At 47.6% G+C, this 19570-nt stretch overlaps 1 protein-coding gene and 1 long non-coding RNA gene across 8 annotated transcripts in view; one reads left to right on the forward strand and one right to left on the reverse strand.

Annotated features, from left to right (window-relative positions):
- LOC144762888 (uncharacterized) overlaps positions 1–19570 on the reverse strand; it is a 438864-nt gene that overhangs the window by 189664 nt on the left and 229630 nt on the right. The window lies entirely within an intron of this gene.
- Positions 1–19570, forward strand: part of LOC144762887 (uncharacterized) — a 258891-nt gene that overhangs the window by 49480 nt on the left and 189841 nt on the right. Inside the window, exon 2 of one of the 7 annotated variants that reach the window (XM_078648187.1) lies at positions 16839–16964. The exons of the other annotated variants lie outside the window; for them this stretch is intronic. Within the exon in view, the coding sequence (XP_078504313.1) occupies positions 16959–16964 (6 nt within the window). The 5' untranslated portion in view covers positions 16839–16958. The remainder of the gene's footprint in view (positions 1–16838; positions 16965–19570) is intronic. 7 annotated transcript variants of the gene reach the window in all.

Below are 19570 nucleotides of genomic sequence, written 5' to 3' on the forward strand. Positions count from 1 at the left end.
CACAAGTGTGAGTGGATTATGCCCTGTGTCTGAAGTGTTTTGATGGGTGTGCATGTTACTGAAAACTGCTCAGTATGTGTTGTAAACACGTGTGTATAGGTGCTCCTGTTCATGACATTACCTAATGTATTTGAAGTGGTCTTTAAATACAATTCACATTACGTAGAATATGAGGCCAGGGAAGTGTCCAGAGAAGAATGGTGCTACCCTTGGCAGGTTCAAAGGCAGGGACACATTTTTGCATACCTGGACCAATTTGTAGTCCCAATCCAACCCTAAGGCCTCGTCAAGGTCAAAGATTCAATGACTCCATAGCTCCGTCTACTTAATGCTTTCACTGCCATGCATTTTTAAAACGTGGGTATACCTATACGCCTTTGCTCATGTAGTCTGTGGCCCTGGTTTCATTCAAAAGTCCATAGCTATAAATGTTATTTCAAACAGTGGGAGAGTATGTAACCTTACGGCTAGAGCAGTCGACCTCAAAGCTGGGGAACAAAATTCAAGTCTCGGCAACGACACTCAACATCCTGCGATTCTGGGCAAGTCGCTTAATCTCCCTATGCCTAACAAAAATGAATGTGTCAATCTGTAACGAAACTGGTGCTCACGTAAAGCACTCTTGATACTTGATATCCATGGGTCTGTTCGCGCTATATAAAATTCAAAAAACAAAGCTTGGTTTAACAGACTAGAGTTCCTTTTAGAATAATCTGCAGTGTACTTCTTAAAATAACCACTTGAAGGCAATATACTACTGTGTAGTGCAGTTTAGCTTGTTCGAGGGCTCGGAGGAAAAAAGAATGATTAACATTGGCTTTATAGAAGATTGATAGCAATGCAAATGTATTCATATCAACGAAAATTGTCACCTTCCACCCCAATTAACCGTTGCATCGAATTTTACTAAGAAAACAGTATTTATTATGGAAAGAAGACCTACGAATTACACATCAAATTATTTTCCCACATTTAAAATATCTGTGCCATCGAGATCAGTAACGCAGGAATAAATCTAACTCTAATGGCAATATACAGACCCCCCAGGATATTGCGGCATGGATCATATTTTCCACATTTGGTGGACAGTTTTGTAAAAATCGCTGCTTTTTTACATAACTGCCAACCGTGGAGGGTCTGTAGAGTGCAGTGGCGTAAAATGCAGTGGCATAAAATACAGTAGCGTAGAGTGGTGCAAAATAGAGTAGAGGGGTGTAAAGTGGAGTGGTGAATAGTGGAGTGATGAAGAGTGCAGTGGCATAGATTAGAGTGGCACAGAGAACAGTACAGTGGCTTGGAATGAAGTGGCATAGAGTAGAGTGGTTCAGAGTAGAGGAGAGTGCTATAGAATAGAGTTGTGCAGAGTAGAGTGATGCAGAGTAGAGTAGAATGGGGAAGAGTGCAGTGGCCTAGAGTGGTGTGGCGTCATGTACAGTGCTGTGGTATAGAGTGCAGTGGTGCAAACACGATAAGAATTACGTAGAGTGCAGTGGCATAGTGCGCAGTGGCATAGAGTGCAACGGCGTAGAGTGGAGTAGCATGGAGTGCGTTGGTGTTGAGTAAAGTGGTGCAGAGTAGAGCAGAGTGGCATAGAGTACAGTGGCCTACAGGAATGCAGTGACAGGCCTAAGTCCCCGCCTCAGTTCAAGTTCTACTGGATCCCTAATCTCTGAAGAGAAGTCACTGTCATGGGTTTTGTCAATGTTTCACAGAGGCGCGGCACTGGTGAGCACTGTATTTTGGACAAAGTAGAAGAACGCGGAAGAAACAATGTTTTGATCAGGTAAATGATATTTGGGGGACAAGAAATGATGTTGCAGCATTCTTTATTTGGAAACCATGCAGAATCAGTCACGTTTTATAGTACAAGGATATGTGTATTCTGTGCCACAACAACAGACATATTCGCTGTCATAGATTAGCTGATTTGCTTACATTGTTGGGCAGGAGGTCAGAGGGAATAGAAGCAACATGGAAGGGGGTCGAGTTGGAGGGAATAGAAGTTACATGGACAGGTATATAGGAGACAAACTGACTACGCAAGCATCCATGCATTAACCCTGTTGGAAAGGGCGCTTTTTGCATAGTTACCCCCAACTTTTTGACTTCCTCCTCCTCTTTCCCTAACCATCTTTTTGTTGGCTTTTTCTTGACTTTAGGACTCTGGGTACTTTATCCCTGCTGCTGACTGCTAATGTGCATGTGCTCCCTCCTCTAAACATAGTACAATTGATTTACATCTGATTGGCATATTTTAGTTTACTTATAAAGCCCCTTGTAAAGTTGTATACCATATACCCAAGGCCTGTAGTCTTAACTGCTGCTAGTGTTTTGTTCCTTTTGCGGAACAGGGGATCAAGACTGATTTGCATATGGCTGGGTCCAAACTGGGGTGGCGTGGTGAGCAAAAAAACGATGGATTAAAAGCAGATCTTTGGGACTGGGGTGAATGTTTGCACCATCCCTTCCATCATTTGTTCCTTTTCCTTTTGTCACCCTAAGTGGGAAGGGTATGCCCAGACGTGGGACCCGGGCTCACTGCGCCACTGGGTTCACGCTAACCTGGCTGAGAAGGGGTGAGGCCCCAAAACTGGTTCCAGGATACTTTTTCCAATCCAGGGAGGACCTGCCTGGCAGTCCGGACTGGACAGTTCCCATGGGGAGCTATGTCAAGACTGATTTGCATGAGGCTGGGTTTCAACTGGAATACATGGGGAGCAAAAAAAACGATGGATTAAGACCTAGATCTATCTACTTGGGTGAACATGGAAGGGGGTCGAGTTGGAGGGAATAGAAGTTACATGGACAGGTATATAGGAGACAAACTGACTACGCAAGCATCCATGCATTAACCCTGTTGGAAAGGGCGCTTTTTGCATAGTTACCCCCAACTTTTTGACTTCCTCCTCCTCTTTTCCTAACCATCTTTTTGTTGGCTTTTTCTTGACTTTAGGACTCTGGGTACTTTATCCCTGCTGCTGACTGCTAATGTGCATGTGCTCCCTCCTCTAAACATAGTACAATTGATTTACATCTGATTGGCATATTTTAGTTTACTTATAAAGCCCCTTGTAAAGTTGTATACCATATACCCAAGGCCTGTAGTCTTAACTGCTGCTAGTGTTTTGTTCCTTTTGCGGAACAGGGGATCAAGACTGATTTGCATATGGCTGGGTCCAAACTGGGGTGGCGTGGTGAGCAAAAAAACGATGGATTAAAAGCAGATCTTTGGGACTGGGGTGAATGTTTGCACCATCCCTTCCATCATTTGTTCCTTTTCCTTTTGTCACCCTAAGTGGGAAGGGTATGCCCAGACGTGGGACCCGGGCTCACTGCGCCACTGGGTTCACGCTAACCTGGCTGAGAAGGGGTGAGGCCCCAAAACTGGTTCCAGGATACTTTTTCCAATCCAGGGAGGACCTGCCTGGCAGTCCGGACTGGACAGTTCCCATGGGGAGCTATGTCAAGACTGATTTGCATGAGGCTGGGTTTCAACTGGAATACATGGGGAGCAAAAAAAACGATGGATTAAGACCTAGATCTATCTACTTGGGTGAACATGGAAGGGGGTCGAGTTGGAGGGAATAGAAGTTACATGGACAGGTATATAGGAGACAAACTGACTACGCAAGCATCCATGCATTAACCCTGTTGGAAAGGGTGCTTTTTGCATAGTTACCCCCAACTTTTTGACTTCCTCCTCCTCTTTTCCTAACCATCTTTTTGTTGGCTTTTTCTTGACTTTAGGACTCTGGGTACTTTATCCCTGCTGCTGACTGCTAATGTGCATGTGCTCCCTCCTCTAAACATAGTACAATTGATTTACATCTGATTGGCATATTTTAGTTTACTTATAAAGCCCCTTGTAAAGTTGTATACCATATACCCAAGGCCTGTAGTCTTAACTGCTGCTAGTGTTTTGTTCCTTTTGTGGAACAGGGGATCAAGACTGATTTGCATATGGCTGGGTCCAAACTGGGGTGGCGTGGTGAGCAAAAAAACGATGGATTAAAAGCAGATCTTTGGGACTGGGGTGAATGTTTGCACCATCCCTTCCATCATTTGTTCCTTTTCCTTTTGTCACCCTAAGTGGGAAGGGTATGCCCAGACGTGGGACCCGGGCTCACTGCGCCACTGGGTTCACGCTAACCTGGCTGAGAAGGGGTGAGGCCCCAAAACTGGTTCCAGGATACTTTTTCCAATCCAGGGAGGACCTGCCTGGCAGTCCGGACTGGACAGTTCCCATGGGGAGCTATGTCAAGACTGATTTGCATGAGGCTGGGTTTCAACTGGAATACATGGGGAGCAAAAAAAACGATGGATTAAGACCTAGATCTATCTACTTGGGTGAATATTTGACATTGTTCAACATTCTTTCCATCAATTGTTCTTTTTTGCATTTGTTTCCCGAGTGGAATGGGTATGACCAGACGTGGGTCCTGTGCTCTCCGTGCCACTGGAGTCAAGCTAGCCTGGTTGATGAGAGGTAAAACCCCGAAACCGGTCTCGGGATGCTTGTTTCCAGTCCAGGGAGGACCTGGCCTGGCAGTTGGGGCTGGACTGTTCCCATGGGGATCAGTGTCAAAACTGATTTGCATATGCCTGGTTTTAACTGAAATGGCATGGGTGGCAAACAAACCATAGATTTAGGCCCAGATCTCTGTACTGGAGTAAATGTTTGACATTGTTCAGCACTCTGTCCCTCAATTGTTCTTTTTGCATTTGTCACTACCCCGAATGGGACGGGTATGCCCAGACGTGGGTACCGTGCTCTCCATTCCACTGCTGTCAAGCTAACCTGGCTGATGAAGGGTGAAACCCCAAAGCTGGTCCCAGGAATGCTTGTCTCTGATCCAGGGAGGATCCGGCCTGGCAGTTCGGGCTGGACTGTTCCCATGAGCAGCAATGTCAAGACTCATTTGCATTTGGCTGAGTTTAAACTGGAATGACATGGGGAGCAAAAAACAATTGATTTAGGTCCAGATCTCTGTACTGGGGTGAATATTTTACATTGTTCAACATTCTGTTCATCAATTGTTCTTTGTGCATTTGTCTCCCTGCGTTAAATGGGTATGACCAGACATGGGTCCCCTGCTCTACGTGCCCCTGGAGTCAAGCTAACCAGTTTGAGGAGAGTAGACACCCTGAAACCGGTCCCAGGATGCTTGTTTCCAGTCCAGGGAGGGCCTGGACTGGCAGTTGGGGCTGGACTGTTCCCATGAGGAACAGGGTCAAAGCTGATTTGCATATGGCTGAATTTAAATTGGAAAGGCATAGGGAGCAAACAAGCCATGGATTTAGTCCCAGATCTCTGTACTGGGGTGAATGTTTGATATTGTTCAACACTCTGTCCCTCAATTGTTCTTTTTGTATTTGTCACCCCGAGTGGGACGGGTATGCCCAGACATGGGTCCAGTGCTCTCCATGCCACTAGAGTCAAGTTAACCTGGGTCATGAGCGGTGAAACCCTGAAACCGATCCCAGGATGGTTATTTCTGGTCCAGGGAGGACCTGGCCTGGCAGTTCGGCCTGCACTGTTCCCATGAGGAGCAATGTCAAGACTGATTTGCATGTGGCTGGGCTTGAACTGGAATGGCATGGGGAGCAAAAAATGATGGATTAAGACCCAGATCTCTGTACAGGGGTGTATATTTGACATTAACCAACATTCTGTCCTTCAATTGTTCTTTTTGCATTTGCCTCCCAAGTGGGATGGGTATGACCAGATGTGGGTGTCGTGCTCACTGTGCCACTGGAGTCAAGCTACCGTGACTGATGAGAGGTGAAACCCTGATACCTATCCCAGGATGCTTGTTTCAGGTCCAGGAAGGAGCTGGCCTGGTAGTTCCGGCTAGACTGTTCCCATGGGGAGCAGGGTCAAGACTGATTTGCATATGGCTGGATTTAAACTGAAATGGCATGGAGAGCAAGCAAACCATGGATTTTGGCCCATATCCCTGTACTGGGGGGAATGTTCGACATTGTTCAGCGATCTATCCCTCAATTGTTCTTTTTTGCATTTGTCATCACCCCCAGTTTGATGGGTATGCCCAGAAGTGGGCCCTGTGCTCTCCAATCCACTTCAGTCAGCCTAAACTGGCTGATGAGGGGTGAAGCCCCAAAACCGGTCCCAGGCTGCTTGTTTCTGGTCCAGGGAGGACCTGGCCTGAGATGTTCAGGCTGGACTGTTCCCATGAGGAGCAATGTCAAGACTGATTTGCATATGACTGGGTTTACACTGAAATGGCATGAGGAGCAAACAAATGACGGATTTAGGCCCATATCTATGTACTGGGGTGAATATTTGACATTGTTCAACATTCTGTGCATCAATTGTTGATTTTGCATTTGTCTCCCCGAGTGGGATGGGTATGAGCAGACGTGGGTCCTGTGCTCTCCGTCACTACTGATTTACATTAGGTGGGCCTCTAGGGCTGATTTAGAGTTTGGCAGACATGTATTTATTTGCAACAACCAAACTCTATATTCACCCACCCATTTTTGAGTTAGGCAGACTACTAGTTTTATTCTGACAAAGTAAAATTTATTCTGTTGGTGTTAAACTTCCTCCAGTGGCCCAAAGGAGTAGCAGCCATTAGAGGTAAGCCACCCGACTGTCTGCCCAATTTAGAATGCACAGCTGGATGTCTTGTTTTTTACTGACTGATATCACAAGGAATATCCAGGGAGTGGGTAAAAAAAGAAAAATTACCTCCACACCATGGGAAAAAACTCCCATGGTGGGCGGTCAGTAGTTTTTTATTTTTCAAAAGCAAACTTCAGCTTTAGAAGTTATTTTTGGGAAGAATAAAAAACGTTGGAAAAGTTTGACGAGTATCCGTTATGTGTCACTGAGCCATCCAGCAAACCTTTCCTACACTCCACAGGAGCCTCCAAGACGGTGGTTCCTGCCAATATATAGAGATGTCCACGGGGCAGGCAGACCTCTTTAAATTTTGTGGGTGGAGTAAAGACAGGGTGGCTGACAGAAGGTCACCCACCATCCTTTCTGCCTTTACTTTGTCTGCCATACTCTAAATCAGGCCCTCTGCCTAGTTTAAAACAGTGGACGAAAAATGATGGTTCAGAATGCCACATGCAGCGTTTGTCAGTGGTTAGACTATTTTCAAGCATTAGTCCCATCACCTTTTGGATATTTGATTGTCTACAGTATGCCAAGAAGCCTGATACTGGTGCAGTTCAAACCTACCACTGCCTATGTTTGTGACTTCCAGAAAGTCATTTTTAGTTGTTGAGCTTTTCTTTTCCTTGTTAAACATTTTAAAGGTGTATAGTCTTGGGAGTGGGTATAGTAAAATGTGGTTTTGCAATTTATAGTCTAGGTGTTGAAATGTAAACCAGATGTTATGTTATGTTATATTTGTTTTTATATAGCGCACGGCTACTCAAAAAGAGTGTCCCGGCGCTTTAATAATGAGACCTACAGCAGAATAACACAACACAGTGATAAAAACAGTGTGGAAAGCATAACAGAAAAAAAGGAAAGAAACAACCTAAAGAGCAAATAACCAAGTTTTTAAACCTTTCCTAAATGCAAGTAAGCTAGTGGCTCCACGGAGTGTCAGCGGCAGGGTGTTCCACTGCTGTGGTGCCAGCAGTCCAAAGGAGCGGCCTCCAATGCGGGCTCTTTTTACGCGCGGCACCGTCGCCAAGAACAAAGATTCTGATCTGAGAGAACGGGCCGGATGGTAAAAGGCGAGTCTCCTTTGGAGATACTTAGCTCCAACAGCATGGAGGGCTTTATAGGCCAAAGTTATCGCCTTGAAGGCAATCCGCTTACGGATAGGCAGCCAATGTAAGGTCTGCAAAAGACCAGCAGCACTGGCTCGCCTATTTAGGCCATAAATGGCTCTCGCGGCAGCATTCTGCACAACCTGGAGTCGCTGCAGCAAATATTCTGGCAGGCCCAGGTAAGGGACATTAGCATAATCCAACCTAGAACCGATCAGAGCCTGCACGGTCAGCTTCCTATGTTCTTCAGATAGAAGGGGTAGAAACCTCCTCAGCATTTTAAGGAGGCCAAAATATGTACCCGTCACCCCTAGGATCTGACGTCAGACCCTTGTCCAACTTGACCCCCAGGTTCTTAGCTACTAGAGATGGACAGGATGGTGGAAACATGTTAATAGGCCACCAAGCTAGCCAGTCAGGATCCGACGCACATCCGAAGAAGAGTACCTCAGACTTCTCTGAGTTGCACTTGAGGCCGCTCAGATGAAACCATCTAAAGACAGCCTCAAGGCAATCCCGGATACTCTCTCCATTAAAATCTCCTCCCCTCTTACAAGAGAAGAGGAGCTGTGTGTCGTCGGCATAGGAAACGATCCGGGCCCCGAACGACTCGCCAATGCCGCCAGAGGGGTCATAAAGATGTTAAAGAGGGAGGGGCTCAATATAGAGCCCTGCGGGACCCCGACTCCCAGTGGCGGCATCACGGCCGAGTCTGGGGGGACCCAGATCGTTTGTCGGCGGTCAGCTAGGAAAGATGAAAACCAGCTGAGCACCGTCCCCCTAAGGCCAATCTCATAGAGTCTGGCGAGAAGGCCCTCATGGGGAACAGTGTCAAAGGCCGCCGACAAGTCCAACATGACCAGCATGGCCTTGCCCCCGGAGTCCAGTACCCCTTTAATGACTTCTGACACCTCCAGGAGCGCTGTCTCTGTACTGAGGTTTGGACGGAAGCCGGATTGAGTAGCGTGCAAAATCTCATGCGTTTCCAGGAAATTGGAGAGCGCCGTGTGTATGTGCTTCTCTAAAATTTTCATGAAAGCTGGTAAAAGAGAAATCGGTCTATAATTGACCGGTGCCTCAGGATCAAGACCAGGCTTCTTCAGCAAAGGGATGACCATTGCCTGCTTCCAGGCTTGCGGAACCAAACCCTGGCTAAGCGAGAGATTCAGAAGTGGATTAGCCAACGGGTTAATAACTTCCGCCATTTTTGCCAAATGTTAAATATTTATGTGAGATTTGTGCTGGGTTCCAATGTTTGCTTGGTTTTGATGATCAAGTCATGTAGGTGAACTAACCTCCTGCACATAACCAATCAATAATGGCAATTTGTAACTTCTATGTGTGCTGTAGAATGCAGCACATATAGAAGTTACAAAACTTCATTTTTTAATGATTGCTTATGTGCAGAAAGGGACACCTTCCTGCACATGAACAATCAGTAATGGTGATTTGCTGTTTATATGTGTGCACACATAGAAACAGCAAGAATTAGGAGAAATGATTTATTTCTCCTCGTTGGTCTTGTTTAAAACCAGGTTTTCCCCTGGTCTTATTTTTGGCGCTGCCCCATATTTACACCTCCCTTGTAAATAGGGGGCAGCGCCAAAAAGCAATGGGTGTTGCAGTCGAATGCCCACAGCAATACCCATTAGCTGTCCCTTTGCCTCAGCAGGCTGCTGTGGTAAGGGCCATATTTGTACAAGATGGCATTAAGCCACGTTATGTGGCTTAATGCCACCTTACAAATATGGAGCAGGGCAATGCACCACAGGAACGTCCTTAAAAGTGACGTTCCTTAGGCGCAATGCCCTTGTAAATATGCCCCTACGTTTGTTCAATGTAACATTCACTTGGCGTTACTCGGTGCAATTTGGCAATTTGTTTGGTTTATGTCTCTCCTTGTGAGTCCTCAAAAACATTTTGCGGCGGTCAAGGATTTGCTTTCTCAGACCCAAAGATTTCAGAGGAAGGGAAGCATGTGAGTTTCCATAGTAACATTCACTTACTGCAATCTAGCCATTATGAATGTGAAATGCTGTCAATCAAAAACGATTTCTGAATATTTTAAACACTAAGCTACAAAGGTGTGTCTTTTTTTCTGCAGGAAGAGGAATGTGTTTTTGAGCAAGAAAGAGAGCTTGATGTGCTTTTGAAAGACGAATCGAAATTTGCCTAGCATTTGTAACGGTAAGTTTCAATTCTATTAAGGACACGGAGGCGAGGATTATGCTTTTTCTTTCTTCGCATTTATTACAAACTTGAAAACACAGCAGCCTTAGAAAAGCTCATAATGCAGAGAAATGCTTCAAAAACAACAATAAAGCATTTTTTGTCATATAACTCAAGGAAAAACAATGTCTCTGGGACTACAACTCCCATTGCGATAACATAACAGTCCAAAACGGAGTCCTTCCTCTATGTCCACAATCCATAGATAGGCAGTCCTTTCTCCCTGTTCCTCCTCTTTCTTCGCGCGAGTCACGCCATCAGTTCATTGGTCTGGCTTGGAACCATCATTTCCTAACAGAAGAAACAGAACTGCGTCAGCGCCGTAACGGACAATTCAGGATTTCACAGTCGAATCAACTATGCAAAGCTCAGATTTAACCATGATGAAAACTTCAAAACCTGGTTACTTACTGCCGTACGGGGGGGTGTCGCTTGACGATATACCGGGTGGGATAATCCTCGCCTCCGTGTCCTTAATAGAATTGAAACTTACCGTTACAAATGCTAGGCAAATTTCGATTCTATGGCAGGACCGGAGGCTCAGATTATGCTAGTTCAAAGCTTACTTACCACCAAACTTGCAATATCCACCACCGGCTTAAAATAAAACCTCTTAAAGGTGGAATCGGAGGACCAGTCCGCGGCCCGCATCAAATCCTCTAAACGAGCTCCTGCAGAGAAAGCCTTAGAGGCCATGGCCCCTCTGGCAGAGTGAGCTCCGAAACGTTTAGTATCAATACCTGCTTCTTGCATGACCCAACGCACCCACCTGGCTATGGTGGGGGAAGAGACCGCATGGTGTGGTTTACGCAAGGCAATTAACAATTGTCTCTCGCCCGGAGGGCGAATGTCCCAAGTCATATCTTCATAAGCTTTCAGACACTGAACAACACATAGCTTCGGGACATCCATGAAAGCCGGATAAGAAATCGTTCTAGAAGCCGACTTTGTGCGGCGACCAATTGTGAACGTGACACCATCTGGTGAAAACACGCGTGCTGAGACATCCAGAGCACGCACATCCGATACTCTCCGGCAGGACACCAAGCATAGCAACATAGCCAGTTTCGCCGAGAGTTCCTTGATCGATAGGTACCTGTTAGGTTGCCAGGACAGAAAAAGATTCAAAACCAAATTGACGTCCCAAAGGACTGAGTACCGGGGTTCCGGAGGCAACGCTAATCGGACGCCCCGCAAAAGTCGGCATACAAAAGGGTGTACTCCGATCGGAGCACCGTCAACTGGGTGATGCGCCGCCGATATAGCTGAACGCACAGCATTAATCGTGCGGTAGGCAAAACCACCCACGGCCAATTCCGCCAAATAATTCAGCACGGGTACGAGCCCTGCGACCAAGGGATCCAAACTCCGTCGAAGACACCAACGCACCCACTTAGACCAAGCGGATTTGTAGCGCTTCGACGTACTGGCAGCCCAGGCCTTGGATAACAGACCTTCAGCTGGTCTCGAAAGGCCCGGGAGCGACCAACGTCTCCTGAAAGCCTCCATGCCATGAGGCGGAGAGAGCCCTGAACGATGAGAGGATGAGGATCTCGATCCGGGTTGAGGAGCAGGTGAGGAAACCGGGGGAGTAGGATTGGAGAATCCCAGGAAAGTTCCAGAAGAACTGGAAACCAGACTTGGTACCTCCAGAGCGGCGTCACCAACACCAGCTCCACTTCCTGCCGGCGAACCTGCGCCGCTGTCCGCATCACCATCGAAAAAGGTGGAAACGCAAAGGGCTTCTCCTTGCTCCAGTCCTGGAGAAACGCATCCGTGGCTTCTGCCAGCGGATCCGGCCTCCAACTGAAGAATCTCGGGAGTTGATGATCCAAGCGGGACGCAAACAGGTCCAGTGAGAAAGGACCCCACAGCCCGTTGAGCCAGCGAAAGACTTGGACATCCAACATCCACAGACTGGAATCTCGAAGGTACCTGGAGTGCCAGTCTGCCACCTGGTTGGCCTGACCCGGCAGGTACTCCGCCGTCACCGATACGTGACGTTCTAGACAGTAATCCCAGAACTGCTTCGCCAAATTCGCCAGCGCACGGGACCTCGCTCCCCCCAGGTGGTTCACATACCGCACTGCTGAAACATTGTCCATTTTTAACAGTACGCACGACTTCACTGAGTCCCTGGTCCAGCAGCGTACTGCAAAGGAGCCCGCCAGAAGCTCTAGACAGTTGATATGCAACTTCTGTTCCTCCAAGGACCAAGTGCCGCCTGTCGAAAAATCCCCACAGCGCGCTCCCCAACCGACTCTGCTGGCATCGGATTCGATGACGAGGTCCGGGGAAGATCCGAAAATTGCCCGACCATTCCAGGCTTCCATGTGGGTAAGCCACCACAACATTTCTTCCTTGACCTCTTCCGATAGAGGAACCATTTGGTCGTAGGACACGCCCCTGCGTAAGTGATAAGCTTTGAGGCGCTGGAGAGCCCTGTAGTGTAGAGGGCCCGGAAAGATGGCCTGAATCGAGGACGATAGCAGGCCCACCACTCTGGCAACTTGACGCAACGATGTGTGAGACCTCGTAATTGTCTGTCGCAAGACGTGCTTGATCTTGGACATCTTCCGGGACGGAAGACTCAGGGAAGCATCGACGGAGTCTACGACAAACCCCAAAAATTCTACCTTCTGAGAGGGTACGAGGACCGACTTGTCTCCATTGATGACGAAACCGAGCTCTTGGAGCAGGTCGACCGTCCGGTCCAGCTGAGAAAGCAAACTGCGTGGACATTGTGCCATCAGTAAAATGTCGTCTAGATAGACGATTAGGCGAATTCCCTGCGCTCGCAAAAACTCCACCACGGGATGTAACACTTTGGTGAAACACCACGGGGCCGAGGATAGACCGAACGGAAGAGCCGTGAATTCGAACACCTGTTCCCGCCAAAGGAACTGGAGGAAGCGACGATGAGGAGGGTAGATTGGAACCACAAGATAAGCATCCTTGAGATCCAACCGTACAAACCAATCCCGTGGGAGGAGGATATCTCGAAGGAGATGAATTCCCTCCATTTTGAAATGGTGATAGACCAACCACCCATTGAATTCTTTGAGATTGATCACCGGACGACGACCTCCGCCTGGCTTGTCCACTAGGAAAAGATTGCTGAGGAAACCAGACGGGTGCCGAGTTGATTGGCGAACGGCCCTTTTGCGGAGAAGCTCCGCGACCTCTTCGTCTATCAACTGGGCATCGGCCACTGAAAAGGTTATAGGGCGCGGGGCGCATTCCTGAAAAGGTTGATCGTAGAATTCGATATGAAACCCGCGGATAGTTTGCAGTACCCAAGCATCCGCCGTAAGTTCTACCCACGCCCTCCAAAAGGCCGCTAGTCGGCCGCCAATCTGAACCTGCTCTGCGGGGATAACACTCACCGTGTGTGTTGGAAGCGTTGGAGTTCCTTCTGAAGCCTCGACCTCCGAAACGCTGCCCTCTTGTAGGATAGAAGGAGTTGAAGTTGGCTGAGGTGTTGTACTGACCTCGCCCGGAGCCTTGCCCTCTGTTGCCGGCATTCTGCCCGCCACGGCCGGTCCCGCGGCCCCTACCGCGACCGGCCCCTTGAGAGAAACGCTGCTGGAACACGCGTTTGATACTGGACTGAGCTCTGTCAAGGGACGTGAAGGTAGACACGAACTTCCCTAACTCTTTAATGAACGGTTCTCCGAAGAGACCACCTTGGGCAACCGCTCCTGCCTCCGAAGAGGCTAAGTCTCCTAACTTAGGATCTAGCTTAATCAGGAACGACCTCCGCCGTTCGGTGGAAAGGGCGCAGTTGGCATTGCCCAAGAAAACAATTACCCTCTGCGCCCAATTTGACAAGACGTCGGGGTCGATGGCGGAGCCAGTAACTTTAGCCTCCTCCGCCATGTCAAGGATCTTAGTAATGGGCCCTACTGCGTCAAGCATCTTGTCTTGGCACGACCGCCAGGATCTGTCAATGCCCCTACGCGGATCCTTCATAAACTTTGCCAGAAACGTTGCCATCTTTGCATCTAAATCCGGTGTCATGGCAACTTTCCCTTCCAAGGTGGGCCTAGGACATTCCCCACGGAGACATCCCCTGGCTTCCTGCTCCAGAGGCTTGCGCAACCGACTAGCCACGAACTTTGCCACCTTGTCACCCGGGGCCCAGGCCGCGGACCGCGGATGCATGATTTCATCCGGGTCCAGCATACCTGAGCTGTCCCGCGGTAACTCAGCGGCCGAGCCCGAAGGTCGCCAGGAACGCACCGATTCCTCGTCCCCGTCCGAATCCTGGGAGTCTCTCGGAGACGAAGGGGCAGTCCCAGTAGCCACCACCGAGGCGGGGGCCGCAGGCTGGTCAGGTGGGGACTCGGTCGCCTTAGCCAAAAATGCATCACGCAGACGCTCAAAGGCACCCTTGTCCACCCCCTGAGCACCCTCCGACAACCCACCTTTGCAGGGTTTCTTAGGCGCAGGGGGGCCCTCACCTGATGAACCTGGGAGGGCATAAGGGATTTCCGACTGCGCCTGAGCTAACTTGGCGCATTCCTCAACTATGCGCGCCGAAAGACGCTCCTCCATAGGGGCTACCACCTCTGTCACGCAGCGGTAGATGGAGCTGTCTACTGCGTGGTAGAAGTCCTCATCCTGCAGATAGGACTGAGAATCACCCCCATAATAGTCGTCCTCCATGCTGCACACAGGAAGCTTTAGGGGTTTTACACTCTACCCAATAGCTTGGGTGTCACTGAGAATTTAGGGCAGACCGGAGGACTGCAACAGTTGTGGTTGCCAGGGACTGGCAAAATTAGGGTGCACTCACAACCCCCAGTGCGCAGACCCACCCCAGGGGGACCAGGTCAACTGCCTCACCGCGCACTGCCACACCAAACAAAACGAGTGCAAAACCTGCCAATCCGGCGTTAACGCGGTAGAACACCGCAATACAGACCCCCACCGGGGCGTTCAGATATGGGGCAAGACGGTACAGACCCGGTATACGGGCGTTTCATGAGGCAGAGGAGAGGGCTCGGCTCCGCGGCGGTTGGTCTCCTCAGCGCGGCTCCTCTGTGAGGAGAAACCCGCGCTGGAGACCAACGAGACGCGGCCGCGCCCCCTAGCGGCTGACTGCGCACCGCAACACACAAGCCGGGAAACAGTCGCGAAGGAAGCGAAACGGCGCTTCCGCGACCAGAATGGGCTCTGAAATAAAAGTATTAGCAACAGAGACCCTTTTTGCCCCAAAATCAACAATCACAAATACTGTACAAATCCCCTAACCCACAACTGAGAGAGGGAAAGAGAAAAACACTTAACTGGCTGCGGAAGCAGCGAAGAAAGAGGAGGAACAGGGAGAAAGGACTGCCTATCTATGGATTGTGGACATAGAGGAAGGACTCCGTTTTGGACTGTTATGTTATCGCAATGGGAGTTGTAGTCCCAGAGACATTGTTTTTCCTTGAGTTATATGACAAAAAATGCTTTATTGTTGTTTTTGAAGCATTTCTCTGCATTATGAGCTTTTCTAAGGCTGCTGTGTTTTCAAGTTTGTAATAAATGCGAAGAAAGAAAAAGCATAATCTGAGCCTCCGGTCCTGCCATAGAATCACTGAATTCAAAACAAAGAAATGCTACGTCAAGAGTGCAAAGTAGAATCAACACTAATCACGTGAGTTGCTCATGTGTATATTCAATCAACCAACTTGGACTTGTAGAGAGAAGCTAATCACCGCCAAGGGTATCCAGGTGCTAAATTCTTACTGGGCTCAGTTGAACAGCCAGGTATAGAGTCCTTTTCTGAATTCAGGGAGAGAAGATGATTTCCGGAGGTGCAGGGGAAGGTTTTACAAGGACTTGGCAACGAGGTAGGAAAAGGAGCGTCCTCCAGCATAGCGTCTGCGGATTCGCAGAGTGTGGGCGAGGGAGGCGGAGCGCAGGTGTCTGGAGGGTTGGTGGAAGTTCAGGCAGTGTTGAAAGCCAATGGTGACTCCTAATTCATTTGTGCCTCATGTCAATAGATCATACATTGGCATGACAACAATATAGAGTTGCAAAAACATTTTCAACTGTAATGCATGATTTAGGTCAGTCTTGCATCTCCGTAGGTTTACTCAATGAGATTCAAACATTACAACCAGACAGCTTAAAATGATTTTTCATGTGTTTAATCCATCCATTGATATATCCTTTCCATCATTTTACAAACTCCTACCCGCAGCCAACCATTCTCCTTGCTTTAAGCTCTGAGCTCACATTCTCTGATGTTTGTATTACAAATATTTACTAGCCTTTGGTATATCAAGCAAATTAAGTATGGTGAGCAATAGGCCCTCTCTAGGGCTTCACGCTGTGCCTGCGCTACCATGAGTGATGCCTGCAATCTTAAACTTTTTGCTTTCTGAACGGTATGTTTAACAGTATACCCAGATGTGGGTCCCGTGCGCCACTGGATTCAAGAAAGCCTGACTGATATGGGGTGATACCCTGAAACCAGACCCAGGATTCTTGTTTCTGGTCCAAGGAGGATCCGGCTTAGCAGTGTGGGCTGGACTGTTCCCAGGAGCCACAGGGTCAAGACTGATTTGCATATGGCTGGGTTCAAACTGGGGTGACGTAGTGAGCAAAACAAAGATTAATTAAACCCAGATCTTTGTGACTGAGGGTGAATGTGCGCATTGTTCAGCATTTCACCCCCTATTTGTTCCTTTTGCTTTTAACAGTATTTGGTAGCATTGCCACCGTTGCTTCAAAATATGCATACTGTAATTGCAACATATATAAAGTCCCCGCTGGCATGTCCGTTGCTTAATTTGTGCCGGTGATTGGAAGTGATGGGCACAGGCACTCATGTTTGGTGATCAGGACTTATTTTTCATCATCAGCTTTAACTTTTGTGCAAGAGAGAGAAAGCCTACAATGGGAGAAAGAAGGAAGAAGAGATAGAAAACAAGTAACAAAGGGAGGAAACAGGAAAGGAAGAGAACCTGCAAGAGGGAGATAAAATGAAAGTAAGTGTAGCGTGGTGGAAGAAAGAGGCATGATGTGTTATCAAGTCTAGACTGTCTTGGAACTTGCCAATACTGGCACTCTGCAGCGCCGCCTGTGGTGTCTAAACAAATACCTTGAGCGAAACCTGTTGCAATTTTCAGCAGCATGCAAATAGGACATTATTAGTCAATCAGATTTCCCATTTGTTATGAGTTTAGTTTGAGGTTTTTCAAAGTCCCCCAAAGCTCTACCTCATTCCCAAGCAGGGGAACAGTTTTGCAGCTCTTAATAGTGGCTGTGAACTTGCTCTAAACAATGACCCTGATATGCTATGTCAGTTTTCAAACCAGGGATATCTAAATTGCACATCGATTAATTTATTAAGGGGGATGTAATTTGCAATTCAACCTGTGTTTTAATAGGTCCATTACAAAATACAAATTTGCAGAGTGTCAGAAAACGCCTGCCTAATAATGAATGCCAAATAGGCAGATCACAATTTATGACTCCAGTGAATTGCTGCAAAGCCAAGGATGGGGGTCTGCAAACGATAATAGACCATGATCCTTTTTTTTTTTTAAAGCAAAAAAACTGTTTCTTGTTTAGGAACCCATCGGGTAAACAAGCAGTGGTTCCTTCGAACATGACTTCCTCCCCCAAGTCTGTCCTCTATGATTCCTAAATGGTGAAGCTGTCCCCAGGGCACAACTTCCCCTTTGTTAATCAGTTACCACCCCACATGAGGTCTCGGTAATTCTTCAGTGGTTTACGACTGCAATTCTGGTCACAAAGTATGTTGCATGCCCCTGTGACTCCCAAATACATGGTGGGTTCATTTTTCATGCCCCCTACTATTTGTGATTTACCTTAGGTCATAAAGCTATTTTGCAAATAATACTCGTAAAGGGGTTTTATACATAGCAAGGTGTCACAGCAGTTCTGTTCTTGTGCATTGCCCTGTGACAGCTTTGAATATTTTACTAGTGGGTGCTGGTGAGAGATTGCCTGCTTTGTCATACTGCAGTACTGCCCCATATGAAAGAACTGTACCAGTAGTTGTGGTTCTGGCTACAGAGGGCTTTGACTACCCCTGCCAGAATCTCCAAGCAGTTCTTATAGAGATATCACACCATCCAGGATGCCACTGCATGACTCACACCCTACCTTCCATGCCGCACCCACATCTCACCCCACATCAGAGAACTCCACCGGCTCCCCATTCACAAATACAGCCAATTGGAACTCCGCACGCACACATACAAAGCCTTACACAACACTAGTCCAGCATACCAGAACAACCGTATACACTATTTCCAACCTGCCTGACACCTCAGCCTCACTTGCACAAATCCCCACCATTCACGAAAGCAGAACAGGAGACCGCTCATTCTCACACATTGCACCAAAAACAGGGAGCAGCCTCCCTCAGCACATCTTGAGTTCCGCAGAAAGGTGCAGACCTGGCTCTTTGAATAACTCTATGGGTACCACTCAGCTATACTCCTGCTGAACCACCAGGATAGCTTCATGGATGATTATTGTATGTTACAAATTGGCATAACATAAAATGACATATAAGTTAGTGAGAAGGGGGGTTGGGCCAGCTTCCTTCAGGCATTGGCTTGAAGTACTGGGATTTTCATTCTCAGGGAATACTTACTAATATAATAAAGAACTTGGCACAGAAGCTGTAATATGAAAAGACATCTTTATTAAACTTAACATAGTGAGGCCACGTCACACTGAAGCCGTAGCAACTGAATGAGGTAGTCTGAGGAATACAGAGGACAGAGGCCTTTTATATGTTTTAGTGTTACATGACTCAGCACAAAAGTAAGTGGCAGTCCTAGCTTTTGCAAGCATGCAAAAAACCCAACATTCCTTCTTACACAAGCTGAACAAACCCATAATAAAAACGGGCACATCCCCATCGTAAACAGGCCATAAAGAAAGGAGCAGAGACAAGTGTGAGTAAGATAAGACATAGTTGTATGCAATAAAGGTTTATGGTGTCCTGTGCCTTGATGCTTAATCTTGATCAGCTACTGGGAAAGGAACTGGCCGAACAGGTTTGGCTTCGGGCAGTGGAGTCAGCTTGCCCAGGTCACACAGAAGTCAGCTGAAGGTGTACGTGTCCTTAAGACTCGCTTGGCCTTAGTCATCGGCCTATGTGAGGGCAACCACAAAATGGCTGCTGTGCACAAAATGGAACCCGAGGGTTCAGAACGGAATACCTGATTTCATGGTGATCTCGTCACTCGAACACGCCGAAAATAATTGTATATAGTATACTCGTCATTTTTGGTCTGCTGATACCAAAATCGGCATGCTACGATGATGTTTATGACGTGGGTCCAGAATCCACGGAACCACAGACCCTCCTTTTGCCCTTACATAGGCAATAACTTATACTCATGCTAATCTGAGTCCAGGTCTATATTCATCAAATCATCAAGATGTTGCTGAAGCATAATCCTATTACTTAGCAACTCTCTCTCTCGGGACAGGTCTCCTTACACACGTAGTAGCACAGAGGCCATATATGGCAGGACCAAATAGGGAATACCTCTATCTGTAGTATGTGGCATAAAACCACACCCAACAATTAGTGATGTTCACTACTAAC

The sequence above is a fragment of the Lissotriton helveticus genome, chromosome 6 (genome assembly GCF_964261635.1).
Source record: "Lissotriton helveticus chromosome 6, aLisHel1.1, whole genome shotgun sequence".
In the NCBI taxonomy this organism is placed as follows: domain Eukaryota; kingdom Metazoa; phylum Chordata; class Amphibia; order Caudata; family Salamandridae; genus Lissotriton; species Lissotriton helveticus.